Source organism: Parasteatoda tepidariorum, chromosome 5 (genome assembly GCF_043381705.1).
Source record: "Parasteatoda tepidariorum isolate YZ-2023 chromosome 5, CAS_Ptep_4.0, whole genome shotgun sequence".
Classification (NCBI taxonomy): domain Eukaryota; kingdom Metazoa; phylum Arthropoda; class Arachnida; order Araneae; family Theridiidae; genus Parasteatoda; species Parasteatoda tepidariorum.
In genome coordinates this window covers 41,740,279-41,761,382 of record NC_092208.1, presented here as the reverse complement: position 1 = coordinate 41,761,382, position 21,104 = coordinate 41,740,279, and the positions used below count along the sequence as shown (strand labels likewise).

General features: G+C 29.8%; 2 protein-coding genes across 2 annotated transcripts in view; one reads left to right on the top strand and one right to left on the bottom strand.

The window, feature by feature from the left end:
* LOC107451212 (uncharacterized) overlaps positions 1 to 21,104 on the top strand; it is an 83,803-nt gene that overhangs the window by 10,406 nt on the left and 52,293 nt on the right. The gene's annotated exons all lie outside the window — the stretch shown is intronic.
* The window catches only part of LOC107451213 (dual specificity protein phosphatase 10), a 29,523-nt gene continuing 11,103 nt past the window's right edge, over positions 2,685 to 21,104 (bottom strand). Inside the window, exons 3-4 of the mRNA XM_043043296.2 lie at positions 6,502 to 6,831; positions 2,685 to 5,160 (exon numbers count right to left, since the gene is read on the bottom strand). Coding sequence (XP_042899230.1) covers positions 4,928 to 5,160; positions 6,502 to 6,831 — 563 coding nt within the window. The 3' untranslated portion in view covers positions 2,685 to 4,927. The remainder of the gene's footprint in view (positions 5,161 to 6,501; positions 6,832 to 21,104) is intronic.

Below are 21,104 nucleotides of genomic sequence, written 5' to 3'. Positions count from 1 at the left end.
GGCATGTGAAATTTTTAGCGGCAATCATTGGTCGATTCGCCGTGTAAGAGAAATAGTAACGTAAACAAAACAAAGCAAATGTTGCCACCGGCGGAAAAGAAATACAGCCAAAATTTGGGAGCCACGCAAGAGAATTATATATAATAGATTATATGTAAGATTAAACTTGATGTTAACAATAATAATCTCTGCCTGACTACGTTGAAGTCTGCATATTTGATGGAATATATTTTAAAGATTGATCCTGTAATTCATGGGTCGCCAAACTTTTTTGATCATCGACCCCTATATAATTTTTCGAAATCTCCATCGACCCCCATAGAAGTAATTTTCTGTTAATTAAAATAAAACTCTATTAGATTCTATGTTTGTACATTTATTTTATGATTTTCAACATTTATTAATTTAATAGTACATTGTGTAACAATAGTTTTATGAAAAATATGTTAATGTTGAAATTTAAATACCTTAATATTTATTAAATAATAAGTAATTATAAATAAGTACAAAAAATAAGTAAAGTAACTACAGATTTATTGCTTATTAATTAATGAGATGGGTGTGCCTGGTGTTTTTCTGCAAGGTTCGCTGTATTGGGTTCAAAATTGGTCAATTTTAATCCTAAATCACCTCGAAACTCCACATTAAATTTATTTCTGTACTTAGTTAAGATTGAATTTACGTGACTTTAATTTTACTTGCCTAACAGTATTTTTCGAGTTTAGATAATAGTTACATCTTTTCCTTGCAGCCTTGTTTGGACATCATTAAATTTTCCAAATAAGTCCGATAAATAAAAAATATGGTTCTTATTGTTTTGGAGTTCATCACTCAGAACATTGTTTATTACGCTGAGAAATTCGGTCGTGGAGTCAAATTACTCAACGAGCCTTTGCAAGCATACACCTCAGGACAACCGGTCTCAACTTGTCAGTGAACAAATAAATACAAATTTCAAATAATCCTATGAATAATACCGACATTTTTTAGAATACTGAAGTTTCCATTTTTCAATTAGGGTTCTATAAATAAATTAAAAATAAATTAGTATAATATACAGACTAAACAACAACAAAACTATAGCACACTTAGTATTTTTTACGAAAATCGCAAAATTTTTGAAGATATTATTATTTTAATTTGATGTGTCTAGTTTAATTTCCAGTTAGTAACAAACAGCAATACAATAACATTATTGCTGTTTATTACTAACTGGAAATTAAATTAAACTTATTTCATACAAAATGTTTATTCTTAAGAACAGTCAAGGCATACATCAGATTAAAATATTAATCTTTTCAAAATTTTTGTTAAAAAAATACATAGTGTGCTATAGTTTTGTCGCGGGCTGTCTCATCCATATAATTAATGCTTACCTTCTTTTTTACATGTATTGATAATTAAAATTAATATCTAAACTAAACGAATCGAAACAATAACTAATTATCCAAAGCTATAAAAGTTTTAATAATGACACTGCAAATATTCAACACTGTTCACAGTTTGCAAAGATAGTTGAAACTGCGTATGATATTTTCGTTTGTAACGTCAATGTTCGTCACACGTGACATTTGGACAAGCGCATATGACTTATAAACCAGAAGTGCTGAGTTCGTGCCACTGCGCGCTGTTACGTAAATACTTGCTTCACCCGAATAAATATACGCTTATTAATTTATGTTCTATAAAGAAACTGATATTAAATTAATTAATCTCACAAACTTTAGATACTTAATTAGGTTTGTGTGATTTGTTGTTGAGCTGTTTTTTCTTCGACCTCGAATCGATCCTACCTAATTCGGATCGACCCCCAGTTTTGTTAAATAGACCCCTGGGGGTCTATAGAAACCACTTTGGCGACCTTTCCTGTAAGTTCTGCAACATATGTAAACCGTTATCTAATTTCTTGCTGCCCAACAAATGCAAGAGAGAGAAAGAAATAAAAATGTACACAGACCACAGATGACGTGCGATGCAACCACTTTTATAAGTACCGTACTAAAAGATTTTAGTGAGAGTGAATTGGTATTAAGCAAAACTAAAGGACATGATGGACATGGTCAGATCCTTTGATGTTGTATGGCATAAGAAAATCAAATTAAAAATAATCTCAGTCGCTTAGAAAGTTTTAAATAATTTGTGTGATGTTGAGTTACAAATGTTGTTTCATTTCAAATAATATCAATTAATATTAAGAAGAAAATATGTTGCAATAAAATTAATATTAATATAATTCATTAATAACAATATATTATGCTGTTAATAAATCTTATACTTTTATTTCGGACTATTTTTTTCCAACCAAAATTATTCGATATTAAAAAAACTAAATTTTTTAAAATGTTGGAAAATTTTTGCTTATTTACCTCCATAAGAAATAGGATCACTTTGTACCTGAATAAAATTTCAATCGGTTTTAAGGCGAATAACACATAAGACAAATTATTAAAACTTCTCTTCCATTGAGAATAAAGTTTTACCAGCTACTTTCGAAAAACAGCAGAAGTGATATATTTTCTAATATATTCAGTACAGTTGCATCTTAAAATATGCATATCCAAATGGAAAAATTAAATAATTGATTCCAATAATCAGACGAAAAATAATTAAAGAGTTATTCACTTTGTATTATGCTGTAAAAGTTGTTTCGATGTGGTATTATGAACGCAAATAAACGAGAGCAATTTTCATTGAATAGCACTTTATTTCAAAATAAATATATAGCGATTTTTTTTCTAATCAGAAAAAAGTACTTCTTTCTATTTTCACCATATGAACAGGCACCATACACTTTGATTCTATTAAATTCTATGGTCCCTACATTTTCAAAAAGCAGTAGTTTCCAAGATAGAGGCACTGTGGTTATGACTAGATTCTTTCGGCACAACAGTTTAGAAATAAACAGACTTTGCCTGAAGTGCCGTATAATATTACATACACACAATTTCATGTACATAAACAGGCAAAAGGAAAAGTGTTTTAAAAATTTATGCATAGGGCTAAACAATAATGTTTAAATAGATAGATACATACAAAAATACAAGTTGTTTATGTTAGTACATATGGTAGGAAAATACATATATCTTAAACCTTTTCATTGGTATTGAAATTGCAAGGCACCCTTTGAAATAGCATAAAAATATTAGCTCGACAGTATATGTGTGTTATGAAACGTTTACAATGGGCGGCTATATTAGTAACTACATTAATACGTTACATGTGACAATAGTATGTTACATGTTGAATGTATACACAATACAATTTGCTAACACGAATACGCAAGCACACATCCACATATGAATATAAAACAGTGAAATAAATATTAACAGTTTAAAAAAAAAAAAAAAACTAGCACTCAAGCTATTATTTTTACTCCCACCCTACTGTTAAAGAAATTTTTAATGTAAAGTTTATCCAAAATTATGCACACCTAACATGCTTCATCAGGCGCAAATGGGTTAAGACTAGAAAAATATATCTTAGTTTATATAAAAAATAAACATGAAATGTAGAATTAACATATGATACCGTATTCGTACTGATAACCATGGACGTCGTTGGTGTGTGGGGGGGGGGACTTCTCTACAATTAGATGCATCTCCCCCCCTGAATTTTTCAGAAAATTTTCATGAATTATCATCGGTTTGAATTCATCAAAGTTAGAAACGACAAAAAAATAATTTAGCAAATATAAGAATTTTTTATGTGTAAAAATTAATTAACTATTAGAATTTAGTCCCCCTCAAAAATCCCCCCCAGTGACGCCCATGCAGATAACATTAACATAGCGAAGCATTTTAGTGCAAGCCAGTATGCAACAGTTTAAATTTACCCTAAATTCCTCATATAAATGACGTTATGTTTTAATCTAATAAATTTTCTATTCTATTATTTCTACATTTATGCGATAAACTACTAAAAGTATAAAATCTCAGACGAAAATTATCTTTCTATCAGACTTAAATTCATCATTTTTACAGAAGCAGTCATTAAGACGTTGTTTTCAAAGAGAGAGTATATAAAATGTTGTATATTTATATAAAATCGTACTAGAAATTGATTTGAAGTAGCACCAAATCCTTATTATATGTTTTAAAATGTGCTGATCCCTGTGAGTAATATTTTGTCCGTGAAATTTTACAACCAAGAGACAGAAAACATTACAAAAAGAAAAAAAAAGAGAGACATTTAACACTTTTTTTTACAAGTTACATTTTGAAGGAGTATGTAAATGAAGGATGCATCTCTTTCCATATACCTTTCATGACATTAGTATTTACAATTTCAAAAAATAAGTCCAATGTTATAAGTTGAAAGTTCATATAAAGTACTAATTTGCTGCAAATTTAACAAGGCGTCAGCTTTTGTCCACGTTGAACCATACTAACTTGTTATCAATAAGAAGTAGTGCGATAATATGGTTCGACTTAGCCCCATACTAAGAATGCAGTAAATTTTAACAATATTATATTTTAACAAGTTTCAAAATAGCTTCAAGTGTGTACTAATCTAACTCCTGTAGTATACAAAGTATTAAAAAAAGGTTAAATTATTGATCAATAAAATATGGTTACAAAATACAGATATTTTACAAAATTTATTTACATCCTTCATATACTTACACCTTCATTAAAAACGTGATTTAGTACATTATGCACTAATATTTTTTTTCTAAATATTTATAAAATACATTATTACAGTTTCACAATGAAACAAACACTCTATCTTACACATTGCTTCCAACAGTAATTATTTTGTTTGCGCACTTCCAACAATTATGTCGAGTAATCCTAGCAAACTCTGTAGCATTTACAACCTTCAAGGAATAAGGAATCCCGTTCTCGGTTTAGATCTCCATAAATTATCTCAAGTCCAATGACAAATTTTCACAGATCCGCGAAAGGTGTCATGGTTTCAGTTTTCATCATCAACTAACACCACAGTCTTGATTGTTTCGAAGAACATGCTCCAACTCCACGAGTTGACCCATGAAATGTAGATTTGGTGATATGATGGGTCTTTTGTTCTTCACCATTTTGTAAGCATCCATCGAAGACATGTTAGTATGGTACATTAGGTAAGCAATTACGATCGTAGCAGAACGAGAGATTCCGGCTTGGCAGTGTACCAAGACGGCACTGTTCCGTTGTCGGGCTTCATCTGAAAGGAAATAAAGTACATCAGAAGGTTATTTAACTAAAACTGAAACTAATATAGGCTACAAATACTAATATTTAAACAGGGCGCAATAAATTAGAACGACAGTTTTAAACGATTAAAACAACTCTTTGCAACAAATTCATATGATAAGGCTCAAGTATTTCTCTTAGAGTTCCTGTTTCTAGTTCCAATTTTTTTTTAACAGATGACAGTGCAAGGAGTAAACTTGAACATTACGAATTTCCGAAATGTCCACCATTAGCCACAAGCACGTTTCGCAATTGGAGAACGAAATTGGGCTTCAAAATAAAGTAAAAAAAGCTGTTGAAGGGACTTGCAGCGCCATCTGGTGAAATTTCAATCAAAAAATTTATACCTGAAATTCTGGGGAGGGGGGAATTATGCCTGGTCACCTAAAATTGCTGTAAGAACTTTTTTTTTTCTTTCTTTCTAACCTTAACTGTTTTTTGTCCCAAATGTTTGTCTAACAGTCTATTTTTGCCAGTCTAATTTACACTGACAATCTGGTCATCCCTCATTATTAAATTTCTTTAGTGATAAAACTTTTAAAATAAATTGGACAATTTGCACTGCATCAGTTACCAATACTTTCCAAACAAGTTATATCGTTCAATAATGTGTGTCAAGTTAGCAATATATTGAAGTTAAACTAAATTTAATCGATAATGTAGTTTAATACGGTGAGGGAGTTTCAAATTTATAAACTTTTGTTATTAAATAATAATAAAAGTTTTTAAATTTAAAACTCCTTCACAGTATTAAACTACAATATCGATTAAATTTAGTTTAACTTCAGCATATTGCTTACCAGACACACATTATTGAACGATTTAACTTGTTTACGGGAAACTGTGGTGGACAGGTAAGATGGTTCACTTCGATGGTACCTTATAATGGTTGCTGCAAATCTGAATCGATAGTATGGTACAACGTTGAACCGTTTTATCTGTAACCGAATTTATGTACATTGACTGGATTGCTTTGCTATAAAATCTTCTGCTGTGTATCCAAAGAAAGATTTGCACGAATGTCTATCGATTTTGTTATCAGACTGCATCAAAAGTTGTTGATACAAAATGTTGGTTACCGTGAAAAAAATTATTCGATAATTTTTCTCAGTTAGTAATACCATCTGCTGATAAGTGTTGTAACTCATTTTGAATTTAGTAAAAATAGTCACTGGTTTCCGATGCAGAAAGCGGTAAACCATACAACACTTTCCGTTCATTCTTTGATTTTTCATATCATCAGTCGTTTTTATGAACAATCTGGCAAATAACAGAAACAAATTTGATTTATCGCCTTTCATGAAGTACTTACCAATAAAAGCAAAGGCTTTCTTGAAATATTGTTTGATATTTTGCTGGTAGGAATCCATAGCTGGTAAACGAAGGAACGCAAAGCCATGCTCATCGCAGTATCCGGGAACTTGGCTAGTGACATTGAGGACATAGCCGATACCCAATTCTTTTAGTCTGCAAACATCTTCGGCATCTTTGGCATTACCAACATACAAAAAAGGGAGGATTGCAGTGGCCTTTGTATTCTCCAAGTTGGATGGCAAATACTCAGAAGGACGATCTTCTTCGTTCATAGCTGGAGGGGACAGACAGGAATCACTTTGACTTTTGGAGAACTCTCGCCATCCACCTGAAGATAGAAAAAAAAGGTTCTGTTAATTTTAGAAGAATTAATCATGCGTATTTGTTTCTTCAAACTAGATATAAGAGTTTAAAGCAACCACAACGACTGCTAACCATAACGAATGTTTGCAAACAGAATATGCTTGCAAGCTGTAAACAAGCTGCTTGTAAACAACATATCATGATGGATGAGATAGGGGCTGCTTCACGGCCCAGGTGTCCAATTGAACCTCAATATTAGACTAGGACTAGTTATACGAGTGAATACTGATGATGAAACATTTGTGTTACCACTTTTGTTGTTTGATGTGGGTTTAATCGCAATCGATGTCAACTTAAAAATGCATTTAAAATGTATTATTTTAATCTAAACTAATAATTTAAAGTAAGAAAATTCAAGTATTTTGCAATTAGAGTAAAAATGTTAAAGTCATACTGAAACAAATTATTTCCTTGGCAAGCAATTAAGAGTTTCAAATACTACTATTTTTCTATTCTATTTTACTTCAAGTATTGTATAGTTGATGGGCGCTATATAATGAGAATTTTTTTTATACGTAAAAAGTGCCATTGAAACCTAGCCATTGGCTTTAATGTAAATACACACTTAATAATATTTTAACGTCTTTCGAAGTTCTCAAATTTGATTGTGTAAATGAAATTCGTTATACACTTATGTAAAATTCGGAAACTAATGATTATGTAACATACTGTTTGTAAATATCCGTTTACACGTAAGCAAAAGTTGCTTGAAAATTACTATAAATTATTTCTGTTCTAAGTAAATCACAGATAACACCGGAAATCATTCGTAATATTCCGGAAACTGTGACAAATATAATTTCCGAGATAATTCTTTGGTGTGTATTTTGTTTTACTTCTTTAGATTTTTTTCACACAATGCGAGTTAATTTTGAAATTAAATTTTTTTTCTTTTTAAATGACGCACAGATATCTTAAAAAATTCAATCAATTAATTTTAATATCAATATGTAGTAGAGTACACTACTACATATTGATAATAAATGTTGTACTACTACATATTGATACTCATTAACTAGTTTCCAAACCTTATCATCGTAGATAACATGAAAATATAAACTCTAACGTTCGTTAACAACACCAAATAGTTTCTAAATCTCACTAATAATTTGAAAATATCAACTCTAACATTGATAACATCATTAACTAGTTTCCAAATCTTACAATATGAAAATACCAACTCTAATGTTCATAACATCAAATTTTATACATATTGATAACATAAAATTTACAATTCTAATTCCATCAACTAGATTCCAGATTTTCGTTATCATCATTACTTTTTGAATCCCTTAAGTTTTTAAATTGTGTTAAACTAGCCTTCAGATTTTACATATGCGCATTTTATAAAGATAATGAAATATTGCATACATTTGTTAATTGCAACAGCTATTTAATTTGATTAAAAATGTTCGAACATAAATTTGCATAGAATCAGAATGATCTAATTCATTCTATATTTCAATCACTACAAAATACTTACACTTAATAATTAAATTAACGCATTTATAATGAAACTGTTAAATTAGATACGTTCATTCATTTTTTGTTACACTCACTCAAAACATGTAAATATCATATTTATTCGGGGGGGAAATGCAAAGTTAAACCTATTTACGGCTTATATACCTCAATCTTTGGAAGAGTGCATTGTTTGCTTTTTAAACTAGTATATATATTAGAAGTAATAGCAAAATTAAATATTCATTTCATTTTTAAAACTTTAGGCAGCATTTCATACCAACTTCTAATGTAATAGCTTTAATGGGGGAAAAAGAAAAAGAAATCATAGGAGCTTATTTAATGGATAGTCAATAATGTCATTTTCTCATCTCCTTTTATTTATTCAGTTGAGCTCTCCACTATTAACCCAGATGCCTCTGTAAAGTGAATCACCACAGAAAAATCCATTTTTTCCTCTCTTATGTTTTTGTTGCTTATTTTTAACTAAGAAGTTCTCATAAATTAATATTCTTGTTCTAATAATTTTACAAATGAAATACTAAAATATATAAAGAGGGTGATCATGTGGACCCCCTCTTTTTTCTCCCCCCAAAAAATCGGAGTCTGACACACACGGCGGGAATAGAACTGTCAACGTCAACCGTTGAATGACACACGGCCATGTGTATGACGTCATCAGGTGACATCACTAAATTTTTTTTCTTTTTTCTCCGGGACGTTCGTTCACATTTCGGCCGGAAAATTTGGCTCATTGTTTGATTATCCTCTTCCCCCATCATGCCCGTGTACACAGAAGTGATTTTTTTTTCTCGTTTTTCTATGAATTTTGCTCCCAAAATAAATGTTGAATTCACGTTGAGGTGAATGAGATGTTGTCACCCTCCTCTTGCGGAACAGATGCGTGCGCATATGCATAGGTGACTAATATTTTTTTCCTAGTGAGAAAGTGGCTTAAAAAAAACACACGAAATAGTTCCTTTTAACCATAAATCGTTTGCAACAAATTTAAGAGTGTCCGAGATGGATTATATTTTCTTCGCCCTCCCCCCATATCGTGTATTACATGAACATCACTTCCTAATTTATTAAGTTATTAATAAGTTATTGAAATATGTTTTTAATTTTACCAAATTTTGAGTTTGTAAGAAAATTTAAGAATTATTCCTTCCAACAATAAATCGTTTGCAACATATTTAATATTCTATTTTCTTCACCTCTCATATGGTGCGTTATGGGAATATGACTTTCCTATTAAGTTATTAATAAGTTTTTTGGAATATTTCATTTATCTAACGTAATTTTAATTTTTGAGCTTTTAAGAAATGATAAGAATAATTCAAAGATATAACAGAAGATTTAGTAATGTTCGAAAATGTTCAAAATATACTTACAACCTTAAAATTTGATAATTTTCATAAAATATATTTTAAAGAACAAAATGAAAAAAAAAAATTCTAAATTTATAAGTATGGAATTGGTATTCGTAAAGTTCTCCATTGGTTAACAGTGAGGGTGTAGAAATGAGAATGATATTAACATATTTGTACTACTACTTTAATTTTTTTCATTAAGAAACTTTTGATATCAATGCAATATTTGTGTTCGGGTATTAGTGAGTTAATATAAGTTTTAACTACTCATATTCACTTTTGCAAAAATATTTTCTATCGTATAACCAGAGAGCCTACTGTCTCAAACAAAAAAAAATCTCTTTTAGTGAATCTGTTAAATACCACTACTTTTGTTAAATCTAACTCCATATCTGCAGTATCAGATTTATTTATTAAAGTGTATCTAAAAAATTACTAAGCGCTCAAAAATCCTTGAACATCATCAGATTTCGAAAAAAGATCTTTTACACTAGCAGAGCTTAAAAATGCTTCTTAAGATAATGTGAACACTAATTTATTTAAAATATATGTTAATTATTATATTATATATGTTAATTATACATTAATTTCTAAGAGGTGATTTTTGATGTCAGTTTAGAGGTGGCTAAAGGTAAAAGGATCAAAAATATTTCGAAATGTTAAATAAACGATCTCGTAATAAATCTTAAAACGTGGATTGAATGAGGTAAATCATCTCAAAATCATCCAAGCAATTACGAAGGAGCTATCTTAGGGAATTTTACAAGTGCCGTGGAAATTCTCTGCGTAATTAATAGATAGGTTTTCCCCAAAAGTCAAAGAAGAAAGTACTTTTCCGGTGGCAAAGCAGCAGAAATAAAGAAAGGCTTAACAACAAAGATGTGCAGATGTGTTGCAACTTTACTGACACTGTGGCAACTTGTTGGGCAATATATCTCTCGCCATTGTTGATAAGATTCTTTGATTTTGTTATGATTACAATGGAAAGCACAAATTGGTGAAAGAATATGAAAGCTTTAGAGATTTTTTTCCCCATTTTGGAAATTCAATACTTTTATAAAACAGAAGAATTGTAATGCTTAATTATTTTTCACATTTACGATAATTCATTGTTACAATTTTTAAACTTAAAAAATGAGAATTAAAATAAAAAGGAAAATCCCTAATTGGTGAAAAGTCTTTATTTATTGTAAAATTAATTAAAACTCGCCTTATCCAAACTCCGTAATTACTTTTTAAAAGCATTAAAAAAATTTTTAAATTATTTATGAATACAAATAATGTTACATAATTTTAGCAATATATTTAAATTTAACTCTTTTGGTTACTGGCTTTAATTTTTTGTTTTGACAAGGAAACGACATTTTGAAGTAAATTGTTTGTGACTAAGGTATTTTTACAAAAGCCATATAGCCGAATTATATTACATTATAGCCGTATTAGGATATCTGCAATTTTTTATGAAAAAAAAATATAATCGAATTAAAAAGAAATATTATTGTTATTATATTACTTTTTATTGGTACTATTATTAAAATTATTTAATTCATCATTATTATTTGTGTAATATTTAAAAACTAAGTGCTAATAACTCTTTCAAAAAGCGGAGCAAGTTGGCATCTCCGTTAAAATCATCACAACACACTTAGTCTTTTACGTACATCATAAAACTATTTAAATGTTGTAGTAGTCAATACCAGCTTAACTTAAATGTTGAATTATAAAATTTGCTACCACTTTAAAAAAAAAAAATATTTACAGAGACCCCGACTACTACGGATTCTCCGTAGTTTCAGAAAATATTTTTTTCTAGGGGTAACAAGAGTTTATATTTTAATAAATTATAATTGAAAGAATCTTGTCCACCACTAAACACATATAATTTAAACAGAAATAATTAAATAAGGTCATCGAGACTAACTACGTATTAAGTTCTAATAGGTTTAAAAAAAAATAAAAAACTATCAGTTTCAAAAAATTCATTACCATTGAAAAAAATAAATAATTCGCAACAGTCTCAATTAGTTGAAGTCTCAGTATTGGTGAAAAATTTCTGACCAAAACCTTATAAGTTAGCTGATCTGATAATTCAATACACCTGTAAGTGGTTTACCCCACCCCCTCCTGACATGAGAAATGTGATTTTTTTCAAAGGAAAGTAACATTGTGGTCGAAAAACCAGTTTTCACATTAACGAAAACTTTAAATAGCGTGAAAATAATAAGGAATTGTAAAAAAATTTCAATTATTCCCCTACCCCATGCCTTAGAGAATATATGTTGCTATTTTTACAAATTTAAAACAAGTAGAAGCACTCATGGTGTGGAAAAGAGATTAAAAAAAAAGGGAACTTCGTATCTACCAGTCCCTAGATAAAAGGGGACAACAAAGAGTGGAACCAGGTAACTCAATAAAAGGATCATTACTTTTAATAAAAACTGGAGATATACGTCTGTGAAGGCATTTACCAGTCCCCTTTCCTTATAGCGCGGGTGTTACACTTCATTTTTCCCTGAGGACCAGGTTACGCATGTTACACCCCACGAAAAAACCCCTTCCCCCCGTTTTCCAATGAAAATGTGAAGTTGAAATAGAAGAGTGTGTCTATTAGTCAGCCATTACCGGTGAAATGATTCTGAACAAAAGTGCCGACTCAGAGGCCGTGACGTCATTATATTTTATACCACCCCCCTTCCCCACTCTTACGCGGCAGCACGCTTTTCTACTTACCTAGAAAAGAAGACCGATAACGGGCATTTGAAAAGTGAATGTGTTTGTCATTCATATTCCACGAGATAGCCTTGTGGTGCTACGATTTGCTTGCTGACGATTGCGAAATGGTGGTGGCGATAAGAAAAATTGGGGAAAGTTGCCTTGAAGGATAAGGTTTTTCATACGAAAAAGGATTTTCGATGTGTCATTAAGATTTATTGCTAATTATTGATACACATTTTCGCAATCGAATCTTTCGTCCAAATATAAATAAGAATTAATTTATATCAAGATTTCAGCACAAATTTTAATGATGTTTGTTTTTAACATAAACTATTTTATCGTCCAAATACAAATAAGAATTAATTACCAAGTTATGGGTAAAAAAAATTTGAAAGATTCTAATTAATAAAGTTCTTTCCGGCAAACGATATTTCCACTCAAATACGAGAAAGAACAAGCGGAAAAGAACATTTGCCCACAAATTTTACTGATGTTCTTTATAGCAAACGATTTATTTTATCGTCCAAATACAAATAAGAATTAATTTACATCAATATGTGCGCACATATCTTAATGATATTAATTTATTGAAATACAAATAAGAATTAATTACCAAGCTATGGGCAAAAAAAATTTGAATGATTCTAATTAATAAAGTTCTTTCCGGCAAACGATATTTCCGCTCAAATACGAGAAAGAACAAACGGAAAAGAACATTTGCGCACAAATTTTACTGATGTTCTTTATAGCAAACGATTTATTTTATCGTCCAAATACAAATAAGAATGAAACATCAATATTTGCGCACATATCTTAATGATATTAATTTATTGAAGTACTTTCCCGCAAACATTCTTCCGTTCAAATACAAAAAAGAACTAATATACCACAAAATTTGCGCACAAATCGTATAGATGGACTTTTTCACAAACAATTATTCCGACCAAACATAAATAAGAATTAATTTACATCAATCTTTAAGTTAAAATCTGACGAGATCAGTTCACAATTTTTTTAAACATCAAATTTTTTCAAATTATCTCAAATTTGAATAAAATCCATTTAAGAAAATGAATAAATACTTTATTTTCTAGCCGAATTTTCTTTTCTTTTCAGAATAAAGTAACTAAGATAAGAAATGGTGTTTGAAAGAAAGCTGATCGAAGAAATAATAAATCATAAAATGCAAAAATTCTTCGAAAACGAATTTCAACCAAAAAATAATAATAATAATAATAGCTAGAATTTTTTTCTCCTTATAATGGACAGCAATATAATGCTTATATCTTTAAATCACAAGTCGAATAATCAACGTTAAATGTAAGCAAATGTTGCAAGCTTTTGGTTATAATAATTATAATAAATAAATATTATCTACGGCGAAATCTCTTTTGTTACATAAAAGGTCGAATACAAATCAAAAATTGTGAAAGGTACTAAAATACAAAATAAATAAATGCATCAAATATTTATTAGTATTACTCATTTTATGCTCTAATAAATAACGCAATTAAAATACGAAAGCATTAGCAGAGATTTATAGCCGAAGGCATCTAGGCAGCTTTTCGTTTACTTAAAAGACACAGTTACCGAAAATAACAGTTAAACAAAAAATACATGGAAACAAAAATTTAAAACTCAATGCTTAAATGTTTGTATGACACTTTTTTTTAAGAAAAATAATGTTTGCTTTTCCTAATATTGCTTTTAACCAGCTGGATAAAAAAATTAAAACTATAAAACATGAAATTTCAATATTTATAGAGATACTAACAAATCAGTTTTGATAATTTTTTGTAACAAAACTTTGATCTCCTTTATTTAAATATACAAATAAATAAAAGATAAATAATGCATTAAAGATATGGAATGAGTCATATTTTGTTCTGGAGAAGACAACGAAGTTTATTCATATTATATCAGCATTGTAAGATAAAATATTAGATAACATACAGAACAATCATTTTTATTTTACTTAGTCTCCTTTGTTAAAAATTGAACTGAATGAAGTTAAATGGGCTAATCACTCTTAGAACATTTTAATTCTATGAATCCTGAAAACTCCATGAGTAAGCTGTCTTCAAGAAACTAAAACATTCGTAGTAAATTTTCTATAAGAATCATTGCAAATTAATGTTCTTAGAACAGAGATTCTCTAACTGAATTTTTTTTTTCTCCAAAAGGTAAAGAGGGGAGTATTCGAACGATCGTTTAGAAATTTTTCTACCAGTTTTTTGAGGACGCTGGTCAGTTTACTCTAGAGATAAAATTGTGGAATAATTAATGAATTCCAATAATTACGAATATTTTTTTTTGAATATAATTTCGGTTTAATGTTAATGATGTAATTTTTTCCTTTAATCTTAAAGCATCTATACATATGATAAATAATTCTGACTCATACATAAAAGATCTGATAAGTTTACAATGCTTTTTTACCTCAATTAGGAAAAATCTTCCGCGAAATATAAGAAATTGATACCAAGAAAACAAAATCTCCAATACGCATATTTTAATAAATGCCTGGTATTATAATGACTGGCAAGATGTTTCCATTTGCTTCTTCTAACATAGCAAAAAAATTTATACATTATGCTAAATCAGCGGTTCCCAAATGGTGTTTCGCTGAACTCTAGGACTTCCTTGGAAGAGTTCCACTAGATAATACTTCATATAACTAGTGATGCGTTTTGGTAACATTTGAGCTTATCCAAAGATAAAGCTTATAATTCATAATTTATTTTATCTTTCGGTAGCCTTTATGAAATTTTGTCAATTTTCGTCCAAGATATAGAAATGGCATTTTTTTATAGTATAATATTTCTAATAATACTATTTTGAATAAAGTATGAAAAGAACAAGCACTCGTTTATTAAATATTGCACTGGTATTTCTTATTGCGCTTTTCAAATCAAAATAAAATAACTAAATTCTTTAATAAAAAATGTTTCTTAACCATGTTTAATTTCGGCTTATTTTAGTCTTTTTCAGCTTACGTATATACACCAAAAACAAATGTCATAACTTGGCTAGATATAGCATAAGGACTGCAAATTTAACTAATTTTAAAACAGGACCTAAAATCCTAATTTAAGATTACTGATAATAAAACAATGAAAATTTTTAAATATTTAAAAAAAAACAGTCTTCTGTAGGTTATAACGTTTACAATAACCTTCATAAATTTTTTTAAAGTCGAAATTCCGCCGGGAATTAATTATTTAAGGAAGAAGAAAAAAATGGAACCCCCGTGCTAAGTACTTCTCGTTTTTCCTTAAGACGTCTTCTAATTTAGAAATATCATATCTTTACATTTGCACTACAAGAAAAAAAATATTTAGAGGGAGAAAAAAGTAATAATATAAAGGAATTAAACTGAAACAACGGTAATATCTACTCAAATTCGACAAAAATAAATGCATTAATTCATTAAATAATTCTAAAAACCAATGAATAATAATCTAAAAAGGGCATCTTTCAGAGATAATTAAAATATTGAATTAAGGGAAGGGAAGTTAAATTAGCGCTCTATTTAAATTAACCCTTGATCCGTTACCCCTGAAACAATCTGTTCATCCCTTCGGTTCAAAGGTAAAAAAATGATAAAGAATGGAACTTAGTCAGCAACCACCTGCTACAATAATTGTCAAAAATGGACTGAAAGTCGAGTACAGTGACGTAATCCTGGGTGGTCTGTGATTCACCGGCCCACTCATTCCATGAATCACATCCCCCCACCCCTCAGATATCGCTGTCCTCACCTAACCATCACCCAACACCCACTGATCAAAAGGAACAAACAACACGATAACGAGAAAGCGGTGGTGATTTCCTATAGAATATGGTTCGAATTTGTCGGATATCGGAAAGAGGACACTCCCCACCCCTTACCGAGAGGGTTTCTGATGTTGAGATGATTGATCCGTCATGATGTCCGACAATGGTCAAGTGCTCCCAGCAGAAATTCTTGAAATTTTTTTTTTGCAAGATAAAAAGTATGGAGACAAACTTGCATATTATCGAGTCTTAAGACTTCTGTAATCAGAAACATGTGAGTGATTAAAAAGATTTGGTCTAGCTGATTTGGGAAGAAGTTAAAAGATTGCATTAGTAAAGGCCTGTTTATGAGATCAAAGTTCTTGGACTAAGATTGATTGGAATTGATGGAAACTAGTTTTGTTTGGAGCTTGGATCGTTTGTGTAAACCTTGGCGAACAAAGGTGTAAACGATCATCCAAGTTCTTGGATGATGGTAGAGCATATTCTACTTTCCAAGTCCTTAACCAATCAGCTTCTAATGTTTTGTGATATCAACAAGCAGGCGTCAGATTATGTCATATTGTTGTTCGCTTTCATTAATTTTTAAATTTTAATTTCTGCGTTTTTCGAAAATGAGATTGAAAATCTGAAATAACATTTTAATACGTTGGTTTTTTTTCCAATTACTTTTTGTTCGGAAAGCAGGGGACTACAATGTATGAAAAGGGTCAAAATTTTCTTTAAGAAATACGTTATTAATGTTTTTTACACTTGATTTTTAAAAATATATAAAAACGTGTATTTACATAATTCTTAAACAAAAACCTACATATTAGCTCACTAAAATAAATAAAAAATAGTATGCGCGTCGTTTATGATTAGTATCATTTTACAATGTTTGTTATTTATTAATTCATTGTTATAAAATAGCATAAATTATCTCAATTTTAGTTACTGCTTACTATTACATTTTAATAAAATGAGCTTTTAGGAATAAAAAAATAATTGCTATAATATGACAAATTGTGTGTTGTTTCGTAAATAACATACCCACTCAAAATTAATTACAATACAAGAATCAATTAATTAAACGCTTAGGGAAAATAATTTCAAAGTAAATCTTAATACATAAATTATGGAAGTACGATTCCAAAACACATAAGCTAAATATTAGTTCTTATTTCGCCAGCTAAGCATATTTTTTTTAAAATCACAAGTTTAATGATTCAAAATTGAGAGGGCAATAAATATGAAAATAAAATAAAATAAAGCTCGAGCCTTTATTAGTAAATTCTTTAGCACACTAAGAAACCAGCTGCTTTTAATCGGTTCTAAAATGAACATAATCATCCATGTGATTCATATAACAACTTCTAAACCAATTGTAAAAAATATAATAAAACATTTTTATTACCGATATTACGACTGGTACTATATGACACACCAAAACAAAACAGAAAATGTCAGAGAATTCTACAAATGATTGTTGACTAAGATTAATAGATCGAATTCGTTCATGAAAAAATAGAAATCGACAAGTGATAGTAAAATAAATATTAAGAAGTACATATATCCTAAGACTCTAGTACCTAGAATAAGGCGAGCAGTGTCCTCAAAAAACTGGTCGCGGTAAAACAGGTACTTTTCAAATATTCGTGTTGAAATTTTACTACCGGTCTTATAGTTTCTTGAGGACTCTGATCAGCTTACCCACCCTAGAAACTTCCTAAAAAAGAATTAATTAATGAAAACAATTTTATTTCGAGTTTGTTTGTTTGTTTCAATCAGATGTACAACGAAAGATGTTTTTAAGTGTATGTGATTTTGTTTTTCAATTAAAGATTATAATTCAAAGTTAATTTAAACACTTGTATGAATCATATTTTATTATAGAGTAATATGTTAAAATTAAGATTTGTAAAAAGAAGATTAACTTGAATTTGAAAAATTATTAGGCTTTGCAGAGAAAAGGCGTACAATTCTTAAAATATGCAGCAAATAATTCATAAGTTCACCTAAAATCCCACTAAAAAATGCCTTTTAGCATATAAATTTCCTATGTTGTTCTTGAATGAAATAAAATCTATGACCTTTAAAGGTGGTATGTTAATTATGTTGCACTCCAATGATTTAATAAAGCAAACATTTTTGTATCCGAAAGCTTACATTTAAATGAATCATTTTCCATTCCGATGATTCACCACATGTTAAGTGATTATTTATCCCACTTAAAAATACCTTATAGTTTAACAATTTCCCATGTCATTTCTGAATTAAATAAAATCTATGACCTTTAAATTGGTTACGTTGCTGACCATTCATGGTCTTGAATCAAATCATCCTTGCATCCTGAAACTTAAATTTTCAAATGTATAATGCATCAACTTTTGTGCAGCTGATCCACCATAATGCATTAGTTATTTCTATTATAAATACTTCTTAACGCAACGTTCCTATTATAAATACTTCTTAACGCATTGTCATTCCTATTATAAATACTTCTTAACGCAACGATTTCCTCTAATTTATAAATCAAATAAAATCTATGACGTTTAAATTAGGTATTTTAATTACGTTGCTGACCATTAATTTCCTGAGTCAAATCATTCCTGCATCCGGAATTCTGAACTTTCAAATTTTAATGCACCATCTTCCGGACAGATCAACCACATAAGAAATTATTAGTTACCAAACTTATTAGTATACCTTTCAGCTTTACAATTTTCTCTGCCATTTCTAAATCAAATAAAATCTATGACGTTTAAATTTGGTATTTTGATTGCGTTGCTGACCATGAATTTTCTGAGTCAAATCATTCCTGCATCCGGAATTCTGAAATTTCAATGCTCCACCTTCCGGACAGATCACCAAAGTTATTAGTTACCAAACTTATTAATATACGTTTCAGATTTACAATTTTCTCTGTTATTTCTAAATCAAATAAAATCTATGACGTAAATTAGGTATTTTAATTACGTTGCTGACCATTAATTTTCTGAGTCAAATCATTCCTGCATCCGGAATTTTCAATGCATCACCTTCCGGACGGATGATATTTACCATAGAAGAAGCGATGAGTTATCCCACTCAAAAATGCCTTTTAAGTTAACAAAAAACGAAGCATGACACAAGCATGGTCATGTTTGAGAGAACGATGACTTCACCCCTATCGAAACAAACCATACCCATTAGGTACTTCATCAATCCATAAGTGACTAACACAGCATTCCCCTTTGTCCCAAAGATTGGTTTACCCCGCCCTCCTTCTCTAGTCTTGGGGTTGACGATGATGCCATACCACCAACTTTTTGCTAATTCATATGCTGCTGAGTCAGTCCAAAAAATTCACCCCAGTAGGCGATATTTTTAAAACAGTTAAACAAGATTAAAACGTGGGCTCCAAGAAACAAACAACCAACCTTGAACCCTTCTCCATGGTTCACCTGTAGATATGGTTCTGTTCTATTCTTGATCTACGACTGTCCTTGAAGTGTTGGAATTGGGAATTCCCTTACCAACATTCCGAACACCCCTCTCTCTATTACGCGGATGCGGTTTCTTTTATATCGAACAGGTCCACTATCGAAAGAAAAAAGATTTGGAAGTTTTTCTTTTCGTTTTAGGTGTAGCATGAAAAAGAAAACGAAAAAAGATAACAGGCGAGTTCTCTAGAATTTAATCAAGAAGAGGGCCGAGAATTTTTCTTTCTCGTATGGGGCAGTTTTATGGTTGACGAGTTAGGAGTTACGATGTGGGATTGGCGCTTTTATAACGAAAGGTTATGGCTCTTGATTGATTCAGATTTGAATGGGGGGGGGGAGGAAAAAAACTTGTATTTGCAGAATGATCTCTGGAACATTGCAGCCATAGATTTTTTCTAACATAATGGATAAAAATTTATTCAATTTCGATTTATTAAAAAACAACGACTGTAGAGGAGGTTCAAAAGAATTAATCATTTGACGCTTGATTCGAAATTGAATAATTAATTCTTTAGTAAATGTTTTGAATGTTAAATTTGAGAAACTCATACCAATAAATTTTTATAAAATTGGGAACTTGCTTTATTATTCAACGCTTTTTAGCAGTGGCGTGAAGAGAGGGGCCATAGGTATCTAATCAAAGAGGTTCGTCGAAGTAGCGAAAAATTACAAATTTAAATTGAGAAAAATTAAATTTTTTAGCACATTTGGATTAAGCAAATTATTTTATAAAAAATAAATTATGATTTTCAAACAAATTTAATGATGAAGTTACAATTAAAATTTTAATATTCCTTGCATGTAAGAAGAAGAAAAAAATGAAAACATTTCGTTGGTTTAGCATAGATTAATTTTCACTTATATTACATAAAATGATTTAAAATATGGATTTAGATTTACCTTTTTTATAATTCAGTCGGTAGATGTCATTTTTTATTTTTAAATTCAGTTATTAAGTCATAGGGCGGATGAAGAACTATAAATAAAAATTTAAAAAATTGAGACACATATGAATTAATATTTTTATTTATTAGTTTTTTTGCTATCATTTTTAACTATTTCGACAGACCATTGAAAGCCTTCTAATAACAACGAGAAGATGATAAGTACGCCTTTGTAAATCGTTGTTGTTTTAATTTGCATTTGGGAAATTACTCTCTTTCTATTTAAGAGAGCGCAGTTTCTAGAATAATTTCAACAGTCATACATTTTAAAAATACTTAAAAAAGTGAAATGTTAAATAAAATACCAAGCAAATTAAGCTAAGTTTTCCTGCGAAAATAAAAATAATTTAGTGCTGCTGTTATTCAAAGGGTTATTAAAGTGAAAAATCTTTCGTTTTCCTTTTCTACAATTTAAGTTGTAATTTGAGTCTGAAAATAAACCATATACATTTAAAGCCTAATATTGTTCAGTAATCGCATACCACTTTTTACCCACTTATAAAC